At 39.2% G+C, this 21,054-nt stretch overlaps 1 protein-coding gene across 2 annotated transcripts in view; it reads left to right on the top strand.

Moving 5' to 3' along the window:
* Positions 1-21,054, top strand: part of LOC125771279 (rap guanine nucleotide exchange factor 4) — a 112,668-nt gene that overhangs the window by 14,336 nt on the left and 77,278 nt on the right. For both annotated transcript variants that reach the window (XM_049441740.1, XM_049441741.1), the window contains exon 2: positions 6,246-6,666. In XM_049441740.1, the coding sequence (XP_049297697.1) occupies positions 6,632-6,666 (35 nt within the window). In that variant the 5' untranslated portion in view covers positions 6,246-6,631. The remainder of the gene's footprint in view (positions 1-6,245; positions 6,667-21,054) is intronic.

Consider the following 21,054-nt stretch of genomic DNA (forward strand, 5'->3'; position numbering starts at 1 on the left):
GGAGAAAGTTTTCGTAACCCACCCCCAGGGCACAAGAACACACAAACTCACCCGTGTGTCTCGGTCTCGGCTACAGCTGCTGCCTCCGTGTCACAGAGGAATGGAACGTTGAGCGAAGGGTAGATATTCACGTAGTTTATTAAATTTTCTTTATTATTTATGGCTTTCCGTTTTCCCTTGTTTTCTGGTGAGAATGAAGCATCCGATGGTGGCAAATGTGCCGCTGCACTACGCGTTACCACATGCCTTGCTTGCACTAGTCCTCCACGCGACCGTTAGAATACAACGAGTTGGTTGCACTGTATCTGTGCCCCATACATTGCGCCTTCCCTGCCAGGTGATGTTACAGAATTAACCGTAAAACCATGTTCACTTGTTTAACTTTTTGCCTTTCTGGCCCGTTATCCGTCTTCTAGCAAAGATCAGCAAGTTTTTGCAAACTCTTCCCCGCTCGCGAGTGGCCCGCGACAGCTAAAATTGGATGGGGATGTACGCCTGGGACCTCTTGGAACTAGGGAATTAAACCGGGAGACGATTTTCACACTTCCGCCTGGAACCATTGTGCAGAAGCACATCCTCTTTCCGATCAGAAGATGTACGAGCGTGGTGTGCGAATAGTCGGAACTCGCGGAAATCTTCCTCGACCGCAGAGAACCTGATCACCGAGACTTTCCAAAAGCTTCCTCTCCGGACATCCACCGGATATAACTTTGGTGTGTCGGAATGGGGGAAAATAGAATTTTAGAGTAAGAGAGGGGGAGCAAGAGATACGGGGCGAGGGGGATAGTCCCTATGAGTTCCCTGTAGATATTTCGCGGAAATCAGGAGATCAACTTTAAAATGGAAATCATAATGGAGCCTCGCAGGCAGACCCCTTCCCGTCTGCCGAAAATTGACTACAACTCTCCAACATGAAGTAGGTGGGAGTTTTTCCATTACTTATTCAATTTCAATTAGGCAATGGATCACCGGAGGGCTAATGCGCCCCCGGGTTGAAGGTTTTAAGTAAAATTGACTCGAAGTTTTTCCGAGGTCGTTATGTATTTTTGTTTGGTTTTTTTTCGTATGGATCCTCTACCTTAGCGACAAATACCCGAGGTTACTAGGAGTCGTGTGTTACAATATCCTCGCATCATACGTAGATTACAGCACAAAAGTATCCATCCAATACTCGTCACTTTCGCACCTCAGTGTCAGTGATGCATGGCGCAACAGAGCATCTCAAATCTCGAACAATATTTCCACATGGGCACTGGTTTGCAGGCACCAGGGATCAACCCGGGGACGATGGAATACTAATTTTCTGTTTGCATAAATTTTACTCCACTCAATTTTTGAACTGACCCTGAGAGACCCTGAGAGTTAAACCCTCCGTTACGCTTCGCTACAATTGGGAGCAACTTATTTTCCCGCTTCTTCCTTTTTTTTTGCTTTTGCAGTCCGTTGAGGATCGTTGGCATTCTTCATGTGGACGTCAAATCGCACTTCATATTTTTTTTTATTTTGACCGACCAGGTAGACAGCAGCCGTGGGTCCGCAAGAGCCGCCGGCGACATGCATACGAAATTCATCGGACTTTAAGAGCATTAAGTATTTTCCCGCTGCTGCCGGCCAGCTGATGGAAGTGCAGAATTTTTCACATGCTACATTATCTGCTTAGCGTCCCTCTCGGGAAGGGTCCCGTCCCAGACGATGGTTAAGGAGCGACACGTTTTGTGCGATGAAGTATGCATGTGAGGTCGCTGGCTCGCTTGCCGGGATCAAGCACACAAATCGTAACGGTTGACCATCCAGTGGAAAATAAACTTCTTAACGTGCTCGTCTGCCGGTCAGCTTTATGTGTATGTGTTGAAGATAAAAAAGCGTTGCCCTCATGGAATACATGTATGTTTTCTGGATGAAAAGAGCTTTCTGTTTTTATGCGAGAAGGAAAATTTAAAATGATTTTTGTTTTTTGGTGGGATAACTATATTCAACAAAAATACGAAATGTTGGGGCTATGCCCTTTAGGAATTAATGAAGAGATTTTAATTAGCAGTAATACAACAATCTCGACCATTTACTCGAAGCGTTCTTGTTAATTTTGAAAATGAGCTCGCCTCGCGGTAAGAAATCCGGACGACGTGTACCTTAAAATTTATTTTTGCTTCAGCTTGCTTATTCTTACGAAGTTCTGCTTCTTTTGAGGGTTGGAAACGTATCGCTCGCTTCCAGCAAATTGAACAATCTAATAAAGCGCCGAAACCACTTCATCCATGCTGACACAGCATGCTCGTTTTTTGATGAGTAAATCTTGCCGAGCATATCTGAATTTTCTGATTGAGCCATGACCACGAACTACGAGCATCAAACGTTTATCTATCGTTGTGATGAGCCAGCCACGGGGGGAGTGTCAATTTTGATCCTGCCCCCCGTTATGGGGGGACCATTGTCTTTTATTTTCTTCTCCCAGGTTATCACTGTCGTCATCTCAGAAGCTGGCAACTTATCTGGAAACCATAAATCATTAAGCACCATCACGCGATGCTCTAATGCACCGCCAAGGAAGCATAACGGCAGAGAGTTGGTGCAAAAAAGCCAAGGAGAATCCTTTGCTTCGCTTCAAAATTACTCGCTGGAAGGATGGTGACAGTTTCGCATTCGGTGATAACGCTGTTATGGGTGCCCGAGGATAGAGTTAGCTTTTCCTACGATATCCTTGTCCGTGTCATAAAGGATAATTAATATTTTACCCATCAAATCGAGCGCCTAGCTTTTGGGGGGACACGAACGAAACGTTACTCCAGCAAATGAGGAGGAGGCTTGTCGATTGACAGTATCAGCAATTTTGGTGAGAACTTTCTAGGAAATGTTGAAGCTAACGAGTTTCGGGATAAGGTCAGCAACGTGGTAATCGTTTAATTGGGGCCTGACACCTGCCAATTTACAGCAAAGAACACGTTTTAATTATTGCATAAACGAAGGTTGACCGTGAAGTGTAAATAAAGTCTAGATTTGCTGGATAAACATTTGGATTGTTTGTTAAACTTAGTATGATTTGTTTTAAGTAATAATTATTTGTGTCAGCAACCCATTTATCACGGAGTAATTCTTTGATTGTTCTTCTCTATCGGCATAAAAAGCGAGCACACTTTAGAATGGGAAACAATCGGTCAATCTTTGACGCACGATTAGGCCACGTTATGATTAATGTCCTCACGATTCGGCGTTCAATTGCTGTCTTCTCACAGCAAACGATTCCGTGTAGGAGCAATGCTGTAGGAAAACGCTATTTGCTGCTTATATTGAACGCACGTAACCTCGTGACAGACAACACCACAGGTCACTACTAAATGCGACAAATAGCAACAAGCATTTCAGCACTAGCAAATATCATACACTCGGCCGTAAGGATGGTTTAGTTTGCGTGGGATTTTAGGTTGCGTGTGCGCCTTAAAACAAATCAATCATACCGACGTCCGGAAGGTTTGCCGTTATGCCGGACAAATTGATGATGGTCATCGAGGCTTTCACAATCGACCGGCGAATAAATCAAACCTCAAAGACATTTCCACCTACACGCTTTTCACGTGTCATTTGTGTTAGCCATACTGTGCTTTGTGGTCGCTGAACTGAACGAGTTACATAAAACACATTAAACTGTTGCCTTCTAATTTTGGGTTGGAAGGGAAAGCTTTTTGGTGGAATCGAAAGGAGGGATTTTGGGAAATTGCTCTTCCATTATCCCGGCAGGGAGTAAACGCAATTGTTGCGCTGTTGGGTTATTGATAAAATGTGTTTAGTCCATGGTTAGGCATAGCTTTATGTCACCAAATCTAACTAATTTTTGTGTTTCAGAAGTCATAAATCAAAGTCAGTGAGAATCGAAATGTTGATGTGTGTTTTTATTTCAATGCAGGGTCGAACAATAATGCTACACAAAAAAAAATATTTCAGGCTTAAAATTCCACTTGTTAGCTACAAAGGAATTTTTTAATTTGAAACATAATTTATTATTCAATTAAGTGTAATTTTAATCCACACAACTTTCCTCTGTCACTATCACTTTATTGCACCACTCGTTTGTCGCTGCAGGAAATCAACGTTTACCACACGGAAGCTAATTAATTGATGTTGCAAATTAATCATTTTCAATGCGGTCATTAAAGGAAATTACTTTTTGAATTCCTCCTTCCACAAAACCACATCCTTTTTTCAGCTTTGTTTGTGTATTGGACATGGATGCCATTAATGGAAATAAATCACTTTCCGCTAGTTTGACTTTTTGTTTGTTGAATCAATTCGAATGCTTTTGAACGTTCTTATTTGCATAAAGCAAACACATGAATGGGAATTTTGTATCATACGTAAAATAATGGACACTGATATGTAAAGCTTTCACATGATCCTTTCATCCAAAAGGGGATCACACACGGGGTTACAATATTGTTGAAGTAAATAAGATAACCGTGGTCTCTTATTAAAAGATCCACATGAGCATATGAGAATTAGAAACCTACTTAAAATGTAATTACGTTGCCTAAAAACTAATTATACTGTTTAGAAGGCAGTATTGAGTGCTTGCTGAGCAAGCAATAAAAGTTTAATATTGAGTTACATTCATTAATTTACCAACAACCAGCGTGTAACACATTTTGTATTATCTATTGCGGCGTTCGTTTGAACCACAGCGCAAGAGAAAATTTAGAAAACGCTCCTGAACGAACGGAAAACCGTTCGGCATGTGTAAAAGTTGTTTAATTAATTCACCAACTTTTATCCGGACAGTCAAAAATAATTCCGGCTCTGAATGCAAATGAAGACTGGAAATGTTGGCAGAAGGCCACGAAAGGACATCCTTGTTAGAACGTGTTATGTGTCGAACTGGTGTTGCTCTTCTGTTTTTTGGGGGGAGGTAGACTCCGACCTCCTTCTATTGGGTTACAAGAGGCGGAGGAAAAAACGAAAAGCGTTTTGCAATAATCATCACTCCAGCGCACGGTTCATGCATATTTTGATTTTAATTTAGTACCAGCTGTCTCCGGATGGTGGAACCCACTCTGCACGAAAGCTATTTCCGTGTATACAAATAAAAAAAAAACAGGAAAAAACACACACACACACAGAGTTTGTTCACCTTATTTCGTTTGTGAGGCGAAAAAGTTGTCTGCCGGAAATAAATAAAAGAATAAACCACACAAGCGTAACCGGAATTGAAACGAAATTTACTAATCAAACTTTTTCTATCTGCTCTCACACTCTCTCTTTTCTCCTTTTCATCTTTGCAGATTGATGGAGTTTACAGCAATGGACGACGGTTGCCATTACTGACTGGTTGTTTACCCGTACTTTTCCATTCGATACGGAGCTTCTAATCGGTCTTGGGTTAGTCGGTCGGTGAGGGGAACAAACAGTAAAAGAAATTTAATAATGTTGAAAACCGTCTATATCGCATCCACATACTCCACGCGGTAGAGAGGCTGGAATACTGAAATATGGAGCCTCAATGCTAGACCCTGATGTGAGAAGGAAATGGTCTACTAACATCCTCCAGACGGAAGTATGCAAACACGTGTGCAATCACATTAGAAAGGATGTCGAAGGAAAGAAACGTATTTGGGTTGTCCGGATTGTGTTTTGACATTAGTTAGACCTAAAAACAGCCAAACCGTTTCTGAGAAATGTTTACGACAGTCATGGTTTTGCTGTGATAAAACAGTATGTGATACAACATTTTCTTAATTTTATTTTATTTTATTGTTTTGTGAGTGCTTCTCCTTTAAACAAAATATTTGTTAAAGACATTTGTTCTTCTAATTCCAACAATTCAACAGAAATGTACGTTAACAAATGTAAATGTTGTGCTGTGAAAATATTTTGTCACACACTGTACATTTGCTTAACACGACTTTCTGCCACAACAGGTTAAGCCCACGTTTACAATTATGTTTTAGCATGACGAATCTCAAAAAGTGCTTTTGATTCTTTTAAACAGAAAAATAAAGGTGAAGTGGATTTAAAGCTGGCGAATGTGGGCGTATATACACAAACTCCACCATTGGCACACCACTGGAGGCATTCTGAAAAGCCTCAGTTAGGTTTGATTTTTTTTTTTGTTTATGTGCCAGAATGGCGTTTGAAGTAAAATAAGCATATTGAGTCAGTTTGGTTTGAAAGTGTGTTAAGTGTGCTACTTGGCGTCAAAGATTGTTTGACTGTTCTTTAGTGTTTGCTAGCTAACACGTCCTTTTTCCTTCTTTCCTCAGTGAATGTTTAGGAAGTTATTTCAACTAAACTTGGCACACTAAAAAAAGAAAGCAAACCCACCAACCCTTGTCTTGATTGTTTGAGATGTAAAAGGTGTCAAGGAAAGTGTATAGACTTCGGTTTTTAGTGCAGTTTCGCTTGCCTAAATTGTGACAAGTTTTTTGTGCAAAAGATTTCCTTCACGATAGAAGGAACCAAAACAGAATGCTGAAGCGTATGGATTAGTGACATGTTTGTAGTGAAAAGTGTTTGAAAAATATGAGAATTAGTATTTGTGTTGGTTGAGTATTGAAGTTGTGCTGCATGCCGATTAATGAAGGCGTTCAAGCTTGTTTAAACATAGAACCCTGAAGCGAACGGCTCACCGTCAACAACGTCCTTCATCATGGCGATGGAATGGATTACGGCCATAGATAAACGGTAAGTCACGATTTGATTCATTAGCTTTGTTGGTAAGATATTTTGAAGGGAGTGAGTTACGATAAAATAAATCTTGTGGTTTGGAAATGCTGACCAATTTAGAAGATCAAACGAATTATTGGTTTAATTTGAGCTGCTAAAGCAAACTTTTTTTTGGGGAAATATAGCTAAATTTATAAATTAATGTATTTTAATGCGAATGTGTTGAAATAAGTTTCTTTTCACTCAAATAATGCTTTTCACTCAAATAATAATGCAAATAATCATAGAAAAATAAAAAAATCTAAAAATTTGAAAATTTTCTAAGGCTTACCCCTTACCATTTTTTGGGTAAATTTAGCAAAAAAAAAATTGATTTTTTTTATGCAAATTTGTGCAATAAGTTTCTTTTCACTCAAATAATGCTTTAAATTAAAAAAAGAATAAAAAATCAAAAAAAAAATTTTAAAAAAATTTTCAACTCGAAAATTTTATAAGGCTTACCCCTTACGTTTTTTTTTGAGAAATTTTGCAAAAAAAATTAAATTGATTTATTTTAATGCCAATTGGTTCAAATCAGTTTCTTTTCACTCAAATAATGCTTAAAATTAAAAAAAAGACTAAAAAATAACAAAACAATTTTTTTTTTTATAAATTTGCTAATCTCCTAAGGCTCATTTTTGCACCAACTTTTGCCTATAACTCGGTCGGTATCCAACTGATCGCCAATCCTTATCCTGTGGTCGATAGATGGCACCAATGGCTACATTTTCTTCTTGGACGGCCATGCCCTCAGATGTCTGTGCCAAAAGTTATTCGAGGAACCAAGTTCCATACCCTGTTTGAGAAAATGTAAAATTTTCCTCATTTTTGAACAATTTAGCAAAATTTTATAAATGTGATATTTTTTAATGCAAATTTGTAGCAATAAGTTTCTTTTCACTCAAATAATGCTTTAAACTAAAAAAAGAATCAAAAATCAGAAAAAAAAATTTAAAAAATTTTCAACTCGAAAATTTCATAAGGCTTACCCCTTACGATTTTTTTGGAAAAAATTTAGCAAAATTTTAAACTCGATAAATTTTAATGCGAATTCGTGCAATAAGTTTCTCTTCACTTGAATAATGCTTTAAATTGAGAAAAGGATAAAAAATAAAAAAAAAAATTAACAAAAATTTCAACTCGAAAATTTTATAAGGCTTACCCCTTACGATTTTTATGGGAAAATTTAGCAAAAATTTCAAACTCGATAAATTTTAATGCGAATTCGTGCAATAAGTTTCTCTTCACTTGAATAATGCTTTAAATTGAGAAAAGGATAAAAAATAACAAAAAAATTTAAAAAAAAATTTCAACTCGAAAATTTCATAAGGCTTACCCCTTACGATTTTTTTGGGAAATTTAGCAAAAATTTTAAACTCGATAAATTTTAATGCGAATTCGTGCAATAAGTTTCTCTTCACTTGAATAATGCTTTAAATTGAGAAAAGGATAAAAAATACAAAAAAAAAATTAACAAAAATTTCAACTCGAAAATTTCATAAGGCTTACCCCTTACGATTTTTTTGGGAAATTTAGCAAAAATTTTAAACTCGATAAATTTTAATGCGAATTCGTGCAATAAGTTCCTTTTCACTCAAATAATGCTTTAAATAAAAAAAGAATAAAAAATAATTTAAAAAAAATCATTTTGAAAATTTCATAAGGCTATAACAAACACAAACAAATATAGCCTTACCTTTTTTTTGAGCAATTTAGCATAATTTAAAAATTTAAGCTAAGCTTTATATTGGGTGTATCTTGAATTTTAATAGCAATTGGCATACTTCAATGCTACTTATCGTTAATGTACCCATTAAATGAACTTTTCTCTCTTCAGTGCATCGAATAAAATGCTATTATTCGGAACAATACAATGGCAAGCATTTTATATTTGCGGCCGTATCGATACCGCAACAGAGCAAACAGAAGGAAAAAAACACTTTCCGACAGTTAATTCTATTCACTTTATGATTTTCGTACGCGGAGAAACCCACCATGTAATATATTTTAAAGCTGTTCTCTTGTAGTATGTATGTAGTATGTTCTCTTGTAGTAGTTCTCTTGTAGTCTGCATGCTTGCACAATTCGTTCATTACGAATGCGTAAAATGCACGCTTCTGAGGATTTCCTGAATTGACCGTAAATTAATGCGAAATGAATAAGTTATCTGCTGAATGCACCAAATGGATTATTTTTTTGTGTGATTATTTATGCTACCAAAGTAAACGGTCAAGCTGTTAAACTTTATGAAGGGTTTTAAAAACATGAAAAAGGGTGCGTGAAAAAGAATGATTTCCCGTTTTTATTTCCGACCAACCATAGTGGGAATGTGGGTTTTTTGCTTGTTTGGGGAAAAATAATGCGGGAAAAGCACAGTGAACAGGATATAATTTGATTTTCTGTTTTCATTTTCGTCGAGCTTTTAGTTTTAAATATAGTACTTTGAATGCTGGAAAGATCGTCCATTTTGTTCTTTTTTATTTGTAAGTTTTTAAGTAATTAAATTTACTTCATGCGTAATGTTTGTTGTTTTTTTTTCAATGGAAATCCATTTAATTTTGTTTGCTTGTAAATAGAATGTGTTTGATATAAGATAACTTCAGAAAAGTAGTATAAAAATCACAAAAATTAAAACACCAATTGCTATTGTTTCTACCCATAGCAAAAAGTGTAAGCGAGAGATAAAAACCACAACGCAAAATGCGCCAAATAAAGCAACGTCTCAATTCGCAACTGAATCAATATTGACTGTGGCAAAGTTAATCGAAATTTGTGGCTACACTCCGGAGATCCGCGTTGATTCCGGCGAAAAGATTTAAGCACACGATGGGCGTCGAATTTGATTGTGAAATTCTATTCAGCCGCACACTGTTGCCTTTCGTACGCTGTGCGATGGAAAAACCCCAACAAAACGGGGATGAAAAAAAAACACACACACAGACTTTGCCACTGTAGTGCTTTCCCTGCGGTTGGGTGCTTTCAATGACAGAAAGCACGGAAATTTCTCAAACGTGTGTGAGTGCAAATACAGGCGAAAATCGATTTTAAATCCCAACTCAATCCTCAAACCGGTGCGCGGTGTGTCTTTTGTTCGATTTGTACAAGGCAGGAAGCGTATTCTTTTAAATATACTTTTAGCCGTCTGTGACAGCATAATCTTCTGATCGCTCGAGCAGCATCAGCACCAACATCATCACCGTCATCAGCGGAAGTAGCAATGAGCGTGTCGCGTGTATTTGCTGAAAGATTTGCCGACCTGTTTGCCGAAGCGATTGCCGTGTTTGAGAAATGGTGGAGAGTAAGCAAAGAAGGAAAAAAACAAGCAAAGTAATGAAACATTCATGGCAATCGGAGCAAACGGATAATATTGACTGTTTGCTAATTTCCTCGTCCAATCCGCTTATTATAGCGAACATTGAGGGTGTGCGTGTCTGTGTGACATAAAGCTTTTCTACGTTCCATTTTTTTTATAATCTCTATTTAAACATGGTATATTAAAGCTCAACTTTAAGAATAAACAAATAAATAAATTCTACTTTACTTAAATGTATTGCTCTCTGAATTGATTCAACCGGACACCGGACACTTGAACAGAAACAATTGCAAACATACAATATTGCAGGATAAAGAAAATCTCCGCTTCACGATTCAACCAATCAAAATTTGTCCATACTTTCAAAAACCGAATTGAAAAGCACCGTAGCTATCCAGTTTGTAAAACACTTAAACAATACACAACCAGAATTGAAGGATGCTTCCGTACGCTTCGGAGACAATCCTTAGCACCAAGGGAAGGACAAACTTTCCTGCTGCACGAAAGGTGACAGACGTATTCTTGGAAAATAATAAGATTGAAAAGACAGCTTATTGCTTATTCATCTTGTTGAAAAATTTCAATATAATTTCGATCCCATCACGACGGTACAGGGGACAGTCTGCGTGAAACGGTGGGTCACTTGAAAACAGTGGTCAGAGAAATTCATTCGCCCGGTTACGATTTGCGAATGCTTAGCGGTTGCAATGCGGTGTCGCTGATGGGTGGACAGAAATTGAATTTACAATTAGCCGAATTTGCTTAGGATTTTTGTTGATGCTTTCATTTTGAAGTTCCATTTGATGTTTTCATTCAAACATGAATGCCTAAATGGCAACTCAAATCAAAATTTCATAAATATTTTATTATCATTATTGGCACGCTTTTAAGAGACAGGCAAATTGCGTGAAAGTATGCAATTTGCAAACACCGAAAGCCTACATTTATGTAATCATTACAACAGAATCTGCTTCTTATCTTGTTTTAAGTTTATTAATTTACAGATTGAGCTACATACATATGCGGTTGAATCGCGCAGACTTTATCTTAAAGCATTTTTGAATATGATTTCAAGCTGCTAAAACGATGTATGAAAATGCTTGAAAATCGTGTCGATTTAACCGTTTCTGAGAAGAAGTGAAATTCCACCAGTCGCGCAAAAAACGTATCATTCATACTCGCTAGTTCAATTTAACTCCGGATGCTGGCAGCACAAACGGTTTCATTCTTTGTATTTTGTTTTTTTGTCAACCCCAACAAGCTGCTTCACACGCGACAACCGAGGGAATTCAGTCGGAATTCACACAACATCGTTTTCCAATTTGCACCGTACCGTAACGTTCCGGGCACTGCGACAGATAACAACCGTGTGCCGCACCTGTCAAAACACTCCCGCACGCAACTGTGCCTAGTTGCTGAAGGCAGTAGGACGGCGGTAATACAGGTATGGTGGCACACGGTTGTTGCTTTGCCAACAAGCTAACGTGTCGATTTGTGTCTCGGGGGAAAGAGGCAATGACAAAAAAAAATGCAAAGGTTCTTCTGGTTTCGGTGACTGGTGGGTGCCCGAGGATATAAGAGCAGCGCCACCTGACGGTGACAGCGAAACGGCAATCCATACTACCAGTTCCGGAGTAAACACAGCTGTCACTGTGCATTTTTTTTTGGTTTGGTTTGGTTTGTTGCTGCCACCTCTTGATGGAGACGCATGGTGTTTTACAGCGATCGAAGGACGATCGATACGCCCGAGCTAGATTCCGGAAATGGTTCAAATGAACGTTGGATCGAGGCATGCTGCAGGCGTCCTAAACCTGGTGTAGGGTTTTTTGTTTGTTTGTTTGTGCGCTAGCATCAAAAGTGATGTATTTAAAAACTTTCAGTAGAACAGGTGGAATATTGCTAATATTTTATGATTTTTTACATTTTTGTTCTTTTTATATTTTTACTAAAAAAAAGTTATGTTGTTCAGTTTAAAAACTCCTGTTTCATTAAATACAGCTTAGTCAACACAATTCAGAAGGTAATGGTATACATCATTAGTCTAATCCTTACTGAAACGAAACAGACAAAAAATCCTCCAATACTTGTAGCTTATTTCCAAAAGACAACGAAAACAGACCTAACTTTACCATTTATGTGGTACGTTTTCCACGTTGTAATTTGGGCAGAAAAAGAAAACAATTCACCTTCTATCTGTACCCCTTTTTTTACGTACTTTTATTCATTCGCCCTTATCAACAGCCATGGCAGACGTACTTATGAGTGTGCACATACGATGGTCCAAATGGAAACTGTGGAAAGCATCAGATCAAAGGCTGAATAGTAACAAAGCACAAACACACAAAACCATACATACATAAAAATGCAAATATTCACCCACAAAATTAACAGCAAATTCCCTGACAATGAAGCGAAGCACCAACCGAACACGAAACATAAGTAAAAGAAAACTTTACCCTTGATAGTGCTTTGCTCGTCGCATGGCGTACGCAAGAAGCGTCTCCCAAACAACAAATGATAGCAAAAATAAACAGTGAGAGAGAGAGAGAGAGAGAGAGAGAGAGAAAGAGAGCGAAAAAAAAGGGAAAAGAATCACAAAATAGCGCAACAGGGTCGTCTCGTTACAAAGCAAGACGAGCTACCGCCATCGAAGACCAAAGCCCTAGCGTCAGCATTATCGTCACCATCATCATCGCCATTTATGATACGAAGCAAACGGTGGGTGTTTGGGGTGGTGGACGATAGGAAAGGACACATACACGCGTACCAACCAACGGAACGGTTCTGCCCTTCGTCCAAATGTCTGCCAGCGGTCGGTGCCTTGGTGAGAACCGTAGGGTAATAAAAGCAGTTGGCAAAACCTGGAGGCCCCAGCTGGAAACATGGTTGGTACCGATGGGTGGAAAAGGAAAAACCATGGAAAAATGACCCAAGTGAAGCAACATGTAGCTTGCAAATAAACTGACTTGCTGAGCCCAACCCGCGTGTGTATGGGTGTGTGTGTGTGTGGCTGGGGGACTGTGCTGGGTGAATGGAAGTGGAAGACAAAAAATAAAGCACTTTCTACGTAGAAGCGGAACGGGAAACGTGTACCACCATTCGTCATGCCCGAATGTCGGGGTGATGGTGACGATTATGTGGACGAATAAGGGGGTGTGTTTTTTTCGCAAACGGGGAAAACTTCCGTTTCGGCGTAATCCCATTTCGTAGCGAAGATGGAACGACGAATGAAATGCTGAGACTGATCGATGGAGTCACAGGTTCATAAATAGTTATGTGTCGCATCATATTTATTTCCCACGGACCTAGCTGTGGCACACCATCGGCAAACTTCCGAAGCCTGGTAATAAATGTATTCTTTCGTGAGTGAGGTGGTTTTTATGAGTTCTTGAGAATTTCAAGAAATATTTAAAAGCTTTTAAAGTTGTGCTTTCAACTCTAAACTTCCTGGAATTGGAATGGAAAATCTTGTGGAAAACAAATCCTGGAAGTGCTAAAAAATCAACTGTCAAATGAAAACTGAATTTCTCAGATCTCTAGCGAACTTAGCAATAAAAGTGTTGAACAAGACATGGTTAGTGAATTTCGATTCGTGGGAGACTTCAGAGAAAGACCATCTTTGATCAGCGTTAGCACTTACCTTCTCTTTGCATATGAACGTTCAAAGTGGATCATATTAGAGTTACCATTAAGGAGGCACATCCGTTGAACTACCGTCCGTTTCGATGATTTCTGTAAGCTGGATAACAGTAGTCAAGGTTACCGGTATGACGAGTTTGGTGCTCTTTCACCACAAGAATCATACTTGAGCTTTGTTTATAGGTGTGTGTCCGTCTGTGAACGAGCTTTTCTGCGAGGCCTGAGGCGTACACATACACAGAAACACAACTGTCGGATGACCGAACTTTGGTAGCCACAGAAGGACCTAACCTCTACTCCACAGTGTGGTTTGCCGAGGTGTGTAAACTCCAGCGTACCGAGACGCTGTTAGTGTTGGTGTTGGCTATAAAGCTGCACCCAGTCGAAACCCCCATCCGTTTTTGCACCGATCCAAAACCATGGTTGTGGTAGGTCGGTCCCTTCACACACAGACAGCACCCTCTATCCCTATCGTTCATCGCTCGGATACATTTCGGTTTGTCTGTATTTTTAAGAATCCCCAACCCGATTCAAGGATGTTCCTTTCGCAATGGCGATATTCCTTCCGAAAGGTCTCCAAAGTCCTTCCGGGCATACAAGTTCGTGCTTGTACCATTGCACGATTCCGGACAACAGCTGCGGACCTGCTTAAGGGTGTTGGTTTATCTCTCCAGCAGACAGATCCACGGACGGCACCCCGGCGTCTCTGGACGACCATCCTCGTTATAGCTGTTCGATTATTAATTTTTGTGCCAAACCGTCATATTTTCTTCCGCTTCCATTTCCCTAAAGGGAAACCAGGGAGGCACGGAGACCGTATAGACACTGATAGGGGAAAACTATTCTTTATGCTCACCGGTGTTCACCATCCAGTTCATGCCAGAATTTATCCGGATGAGATTCTGAAAACGCCACGAACGAAAAAGCATAATTTTACCGATGAGAAAAGGGACATCGAGGAGTATATCTCATCGATGTAAAGCTTTAGGTTCCTGATATCATTTACGACATTTATAGCAAATGTTTCTAGACAACTTTAGTGTTGGTGCCTTTTGAAGCAGCAGTTAACTACCCTCATCATGTGGCAGATGGTCGATTACCGTGCGAAGTCTGTTCTCGATTGTATGTCATACAGCATATTATGATCCGAAGCAGTACCGAAATTGAGGGTAAAATGAATTTCAGGTGTAGAACTGAAAACATTTGAAGCATCAATATATTGAAGATTTTAGTGGGAAAAGCGATTCTTTATTTTCCAGGAAACGCAAAATGTTTTTTTGTTTTTGAAGGTTTATGTTTCTTCAGCAACTAGTATACAGCGTGTCACATTCACGATAGCTAGGTCGTTTAAAAGGATTTAAAAATCCAGGACAAGTCTTGGACAAAATGGATAAATAATTGGGTCCAATATTTGTGTCTTTTACTAAGCAAGATCTTTTGATAGAGTTGTGATAAAATAGGACCGAATTGTGGAAGTAATTCTGGCGAAATGAAGTCATGAATATTAATGATAATTGTAATGATCTTGAAGAAAAATGTCCGTTGTTATCAAACGATATCAAATTTACAATCCATTCGAGATGAAGCAAGAGAAAGCACAACGGCAAACATCAAACCGATAGAAAATTGAAGATACTACTTCAATGGTAGAAAAGCAATTTATCATTTATCTGTATTTCTTCAACGGCTGAGAGTGTCCTTGTTTTTTAAGACTAAACTGATCGCACGAGAAATCATGATAATAAATTGAAAATGATGAATTGTCACCAATATTCATCTGGTAGAATCTGAAACTGTTGATGAAGCACAGATTTCGTGTTCGTTAGGAGAGGAAAAAATATAAACATATAACAAGGGTTCAAGCTCATCTAGCACAAACCTGTCATTGGTGCAAAATATGCCGTTGGCTTCGGGACAGAAACGAACTGTCCTAATGAGCAGCTCACCAACCACATTACCAAGGTTTAAGCCTGGCAGTCCATTAACGCTAGCATTTGCCGTGTAGAGCTATCCATTAGTTCCGCTTATCACGGACCCTTCACCGAACCGAAAAAACGAACCTTTTCCTCCGGTGACTGAATAATCGATAATTTGTTGCATTCGGTGTAATGATGCCGGGGCGTTCGTTTCATAGCAGAAACACCACACAAACAACCCTACTTTCATTCCCCAAACCGCCCAGCGAGAAGGTAAGGTCGTTCAAGTTCCATTCCTTTCGGGCATCGGTTTGATTGACAGATTGCTCACATTCTTTCTCTTGGTTCGTCCTTTCGTCCTCCCTAGGTTTGGGGGAAAAACCGGCATAGTTGTGAGAAGGATCCAACCTGGCCCTGAAAACGAAACATAATATTTATCAACCCGCGTTGACATGGTTCCGGAAGGTTTCATTACTCCTTCAGTACCGGGAAGGTAGTTTAGGTTGATAAAAAATGCTTTACCGCGTAGATAGTTAGCTCGAAGTATTACATATTTCTGTGGAGTGTTTAGGTGAGTTTTAGGAGTATTTACCTAACAATAATGTAAAGAACATTAAACAATTCCTTCGGCGCAAACATTTTCTTTAGAATACGCCTCTGTAGAAGTATACAATAACCTGCTTAACCTCCTGGAATCGTCCCTTAGGCCTAAAAAAAGCTCAATTAGTTACATTTTCACCTTCTCTGCAACATGTTTTCGCTTTTAAAAAGAATACTCCTTAAAGTACTTCACTCCAATATTAGCAGCGTGTGACAAGCATCCGCTTCCGTCGTCATACGTTTACATCAAAATCACTCTCCTTAACTACTTCCGATAAAGTGCGCACATCACATCAAATTGGAAGTTCTATGGGCCAAAATCTGAAGGACGCATTTTACACTCCTGTACCAACTCTCACGAGGGGAAATGGGCAATTTTCCGCACGGTTCGCATCAAAAGCATAATCATCATTTTTATCCTCCCTCACTCTCTTCGTGCGTTCCCTGAGTATTGGGAACTACGGAACCTTTGCTCCTCCGTTCGATGATATTATTCTCAATCACGGTGATCACCATCAACGATGATCCCAGAACCGATAGTGATCTCTCCACCCTTCCAAAACGGAAACGGAGCTGGCAAGCCTCTTTGTGCTGGTACAGGTTCAATAGCATGACAATTTTTGTCGACCTTTCCTTCAAGTGACTTTTATCCGCGAAGGAAGCTTTTCGTGCTGGTTCGTTTGAACGGGTGTGTCGCTTGAAAGTGAAATGAAGCATTGATTGCATTTGAGCGGGGCTAGAAAAAATACGGTATGAGCTTTCGCACCCGGAAAACACTCGACCAGAAGAAAGGCTGGAAAAGGAGGATCATCATTTCTTATGGCCACCAATAATTTCCAATGCGCTCACAATAATCCACCTGAACAAAAAAACCTCATCCCAAACCCCAATGTAATCACCCAATGTGTAACTCTTTTGCCTGGCCACCCTTTTCCGGATCGGATTCGGCCCTTCCCGACGGGAGGAGGGCAGATCAGCTGCGGGTTGGAAAATCTATTTCTTTTTGCACGGGGTAAAAGGGGCGGGAAAACTTTCCCAACATTCCGAACCGTTGTTTCGGTGTTTTATCACTGGAGTAAGCAACACTTGACGCAGCATCGGCCGACCGGTAGTGGCAGCAGTTGGTGGAAAATTGAGATTTATTGTTATGTTCTTCCCACCCGGCACACCCAAAATGTGACCGCTTTTTCTTGCTTGTGGCGCAAAACCCCCTGCCGAGTGATAGGAAGATGGGTGTATTCTTTTGAAACATTTTGCCTTTGGTCGTTCGGTAGGACTACCCATGGCGGAGCATTACAATTTCCTTCTGCTTCCGTTGTGAATCAGCGGAATGTTAGGACTGTGAACTATGATTTTTCCTTATTTTTTTGTTGTTGCTGTTGGAAGATGGAAATGGAGGAGAAAATGGTTCGTTTAGCAGTTTTCGGTTTCCATCGTTCACACGCGTGTGATAATTTAGGCTCCCTAACCTATCCCAAACGCACGGAACGAACCGGACGAACCGATTACAGTGGTCAAGGCGATAGTGAACAGTACTCTTTGCGGGTTTTTTATGGTTTCGGCTATGTTTTCATAATACGGTTGCAGCATAAGCAGGAGGACACTTTCGTTTTCAATCCGAGAAGTAATCTGGAAGTAATTGTCAATTTAGTACATGATTGTGATTTGTTATTTGGGTAATACTAACGTATCGCAATTGTGCCTGTTAGATACCGGAAAATTGTTTCTGTTGAAATATGGTTGTTACCATAAAAAACCCTCCATTTTTCTATGTGTTATAGTTATCAAATGAGCCCGAAAATATGCAATCTGCAGTACAAAGTTAGTTTATTTACAAATCTTAACAAATGTCTAACTCGAATGACGATTTAACTTCCCAAAAAACTAATCCCAACTGTTTCTTTCAAAACTTTTCTTTCTCATTAATTATTGCCCGCTGTGATGTTTTTCGTGCGATTGTCCATAATCCTAGCAACCGAACAGTTGTTGCGGCCAAAAAGGTTCCTTCCGTACACTGGAAGGGACTTTCGTCCCTTGTGGAAGCTGCCCGAATTGTGTCACGAATCAAAGTCTCAGACAACTGTTGCCAAAACAATGTACGAAGTGATTGTTTTGCGTAAATTGGTTCCTATTTTTAGGAGTGGCCGGCCTAGGAGGGAAGCCGCACGAGCAAAGGGCGCATCGCAGACGAGTTTTTGAAAACGATCCTATAAATAACCGAAAATAAATACCAACTGGAGGAAGATTTTTTGGTGTTGAGAGAGAATTCGTATCGCTGTTTTATCATCTAAGGAAAGTGTTTGAAGCAATACAATTGTTCCAGGATGGTGTCCGTTGCTAAGGGATTTTATTGGAGTGGGTTCCTGTTCTTAGTAATATTTAGATCTTTTTTTTTTGGAATCAGTCGATCTTTTTGGGCACGTTTTTGGGATTGTGATTTGAACAAGAAATCAAAAGAACCATTCCAATAAATATTCTCCAGAAGTAGAAATTATACATTTTTAAACTGGCGTTTGATTCAAATGTTACTAAATTTAACTAAATAAGCTCAACAAAAAAGATATAGTCATTGATTGCAATAACTTTTTACCTCACTGCAACATTGTGCAACATGTATGTGTTCGATTTAAATCATTGTTTTTGGCCGTTCAGTTGAAATTTCTCCTTTGCCACGTGGATTGTGCCACGTGGAAAGAAAAGGAAATACTATCGCATCAAAAACCCCTGCCATGTCAATTCTTTGACACAAAATGAAGTTTATTAGATTACATTCACATGTGCTGCTTTTTCTACCGTGGCCTTGAACAGACCTTTGTTCCACGGACAACGAAAATCTGTAAGCGGGAAAACCAAAAAATTCGGCCTCGGAGTGGTGTTGTTTCTCTTTTGCACGTGTACGTCGGATCGATCGAGTGAAATGTGTTAGTTCAACCGACCGAAAAGTGATTATCCTTTCACATGATTGCCTTACTCGCCCCGAGTGAGCGTGAAACGTCTTTCAGCAGTGTGGCTAGATTTTGAGTGGCTAGAGTCTTGACGTAGAAGAAATTCCATCGCTAGGTTTTTTATATTGTTCATGGTTTCTTAAAGAAATTCTACAAAGATGATACATAGCTCATTTTACCGGGCACCAACAACGGTGTGTCCTAAGTCTTACAAATGATTATTATGTTTCGTTTTGAACATTCCAGGAACGGTCGTTTGGAATTCAGGGGCTCATTTCTGTTCATTTACGAACACAGGGGGAAAAAGATCCCCGAAGGATTATTTTATATCAAAGCAGACAATAAAGAAGATTGGCTCTTGGGCGGAAATTAATTCAATAAACATACCACCGGCACCAGAAACTGGCTGGTACGATGATTTCAACAACAAAGATCTAGGAAATATTCCGTTTTTTTTAAACTGCAGTAGTAGAATAAAATTAATGCGGGTGTCGCTTAACGTACGCATTTGAACAAGACCTGGATTGGCTTTTTTTTCTTCTTCAAACCATCATTTGTATCAAACATGGAGGCGCCTTATTGTTTTCTTGGGTAGATTTTATAACGTTTGCTTGTTAGTCTAAATCAAATGACGCCTACGCTTGGAGACTTTTAGCAAACGACAAAAGAATAACACCAAAAAATAAACGCAAACATTCTCATCCGTTTCTATTATTTACACTTATGTGTGGGTTGGCTTTCTGCCACCAGTTGATGGAAGACGTTTGAATTGAGAAGTTTGTTTAGAAATCTTTGTCTTGTCAATTTGAAAAGTGTGATTGTTTTCTATATTTTCTTGTGAGGGTAATCTTTAGAAAAGCTTCTGGTTGCGTTTTGTTGTGAAATTGTTTGAATTATGAGAATTATTTTGTCAAATACGGTTCGGTGTGTCATTGTTCAAACAGGCATGAGAATCGTTTTGAATTAGTTATACAAAATATTATAAATTAAAAAAGTTTTTAAATTGCATAAATGCGGGCGCTTAATCACAAAATTAAATTCAATTTTGCAAATCATAAACATAATCATAGTTTAAGTTTGTTAATAACTTATCATATTGCTTTAATACATGAAAAATACCATTTAATGCGCTTTATTGTCAATTAATATCCTCCCGAGTTATGAACTTTCTTTTTTGATGATAAGCTTGAATATACTTTCCACAGGCTACTAACGAGCACACTTCTGTCCTTTCCGCACACAAACCGATTAAGAATTTAATAATGTGGTTAAACTCGTAAAAAAGCCATCGACTTCATCAGTTAAGCTGATCAAACAGTCCACCGCGGTGGTGTAGCCGCACCACCAAAAACCTCAAAGGAAGCTTGTTTTTTTTCCTTTTTCGTGCAATTTTCACAGATTTTTAGCCCTAGCGTGCGGGAAGGATGAGAAGCAATTTACTGTTCGCGTACGGAACAGCTCTCTATTTAAAAGGCCTCCAACCGTACCGTAAATGGCCTGTGTGTGTGGTCGTTTTAGGATGGAAACGATGAAGCACGCTCACCGTACTCTGTCGTTTTTTACCGAGCGTACCCGGCCTGATGGTGTGAATGGACGTCATTAAAAATGTTTGCTATACGAGTGACAAAATTTTACGACATTTTGAGTGTGGCAACATTAGAGCACACAGCTGTTTGGTAGTTTTACACGGCAATTTTTCCTACCCTAGCGAAGTACGATGCTCTGGCGGCCGGTGAATAGATTTGAAATTAACTTCACCTGGTGTTTATTTCATTAGATTGAATTAAGGTGCGTGACGTTTAAGTGTTATTATATTTAATGTGAAACAGAGTTGGTGTTCTGCCATAAAGGGATAACGAAGAAAATCTTCCAATAACATACAATTATGTGCTTGAGCTGCAAAAAAAAACATCTTTTTACCAAATTCCCCGAAAAAAAGCACAGATTGAAAGGA

This window comes from Anopheles funestus, chromosome 3RL (genome assembly GCF_943734845.2).
Source record: "Anopheles funestus chromosome 3RL, idAnoFuneDA-416_04, whole genome shotgun sequence".
In the NCBI taxonomy this organism is placed as follows: domain Eukaryota; kingdom Metazoa; phylum Arthropoda; class Insecta; order Diptera; family Culicidae; genus Anopheles; species Anopheles funestus.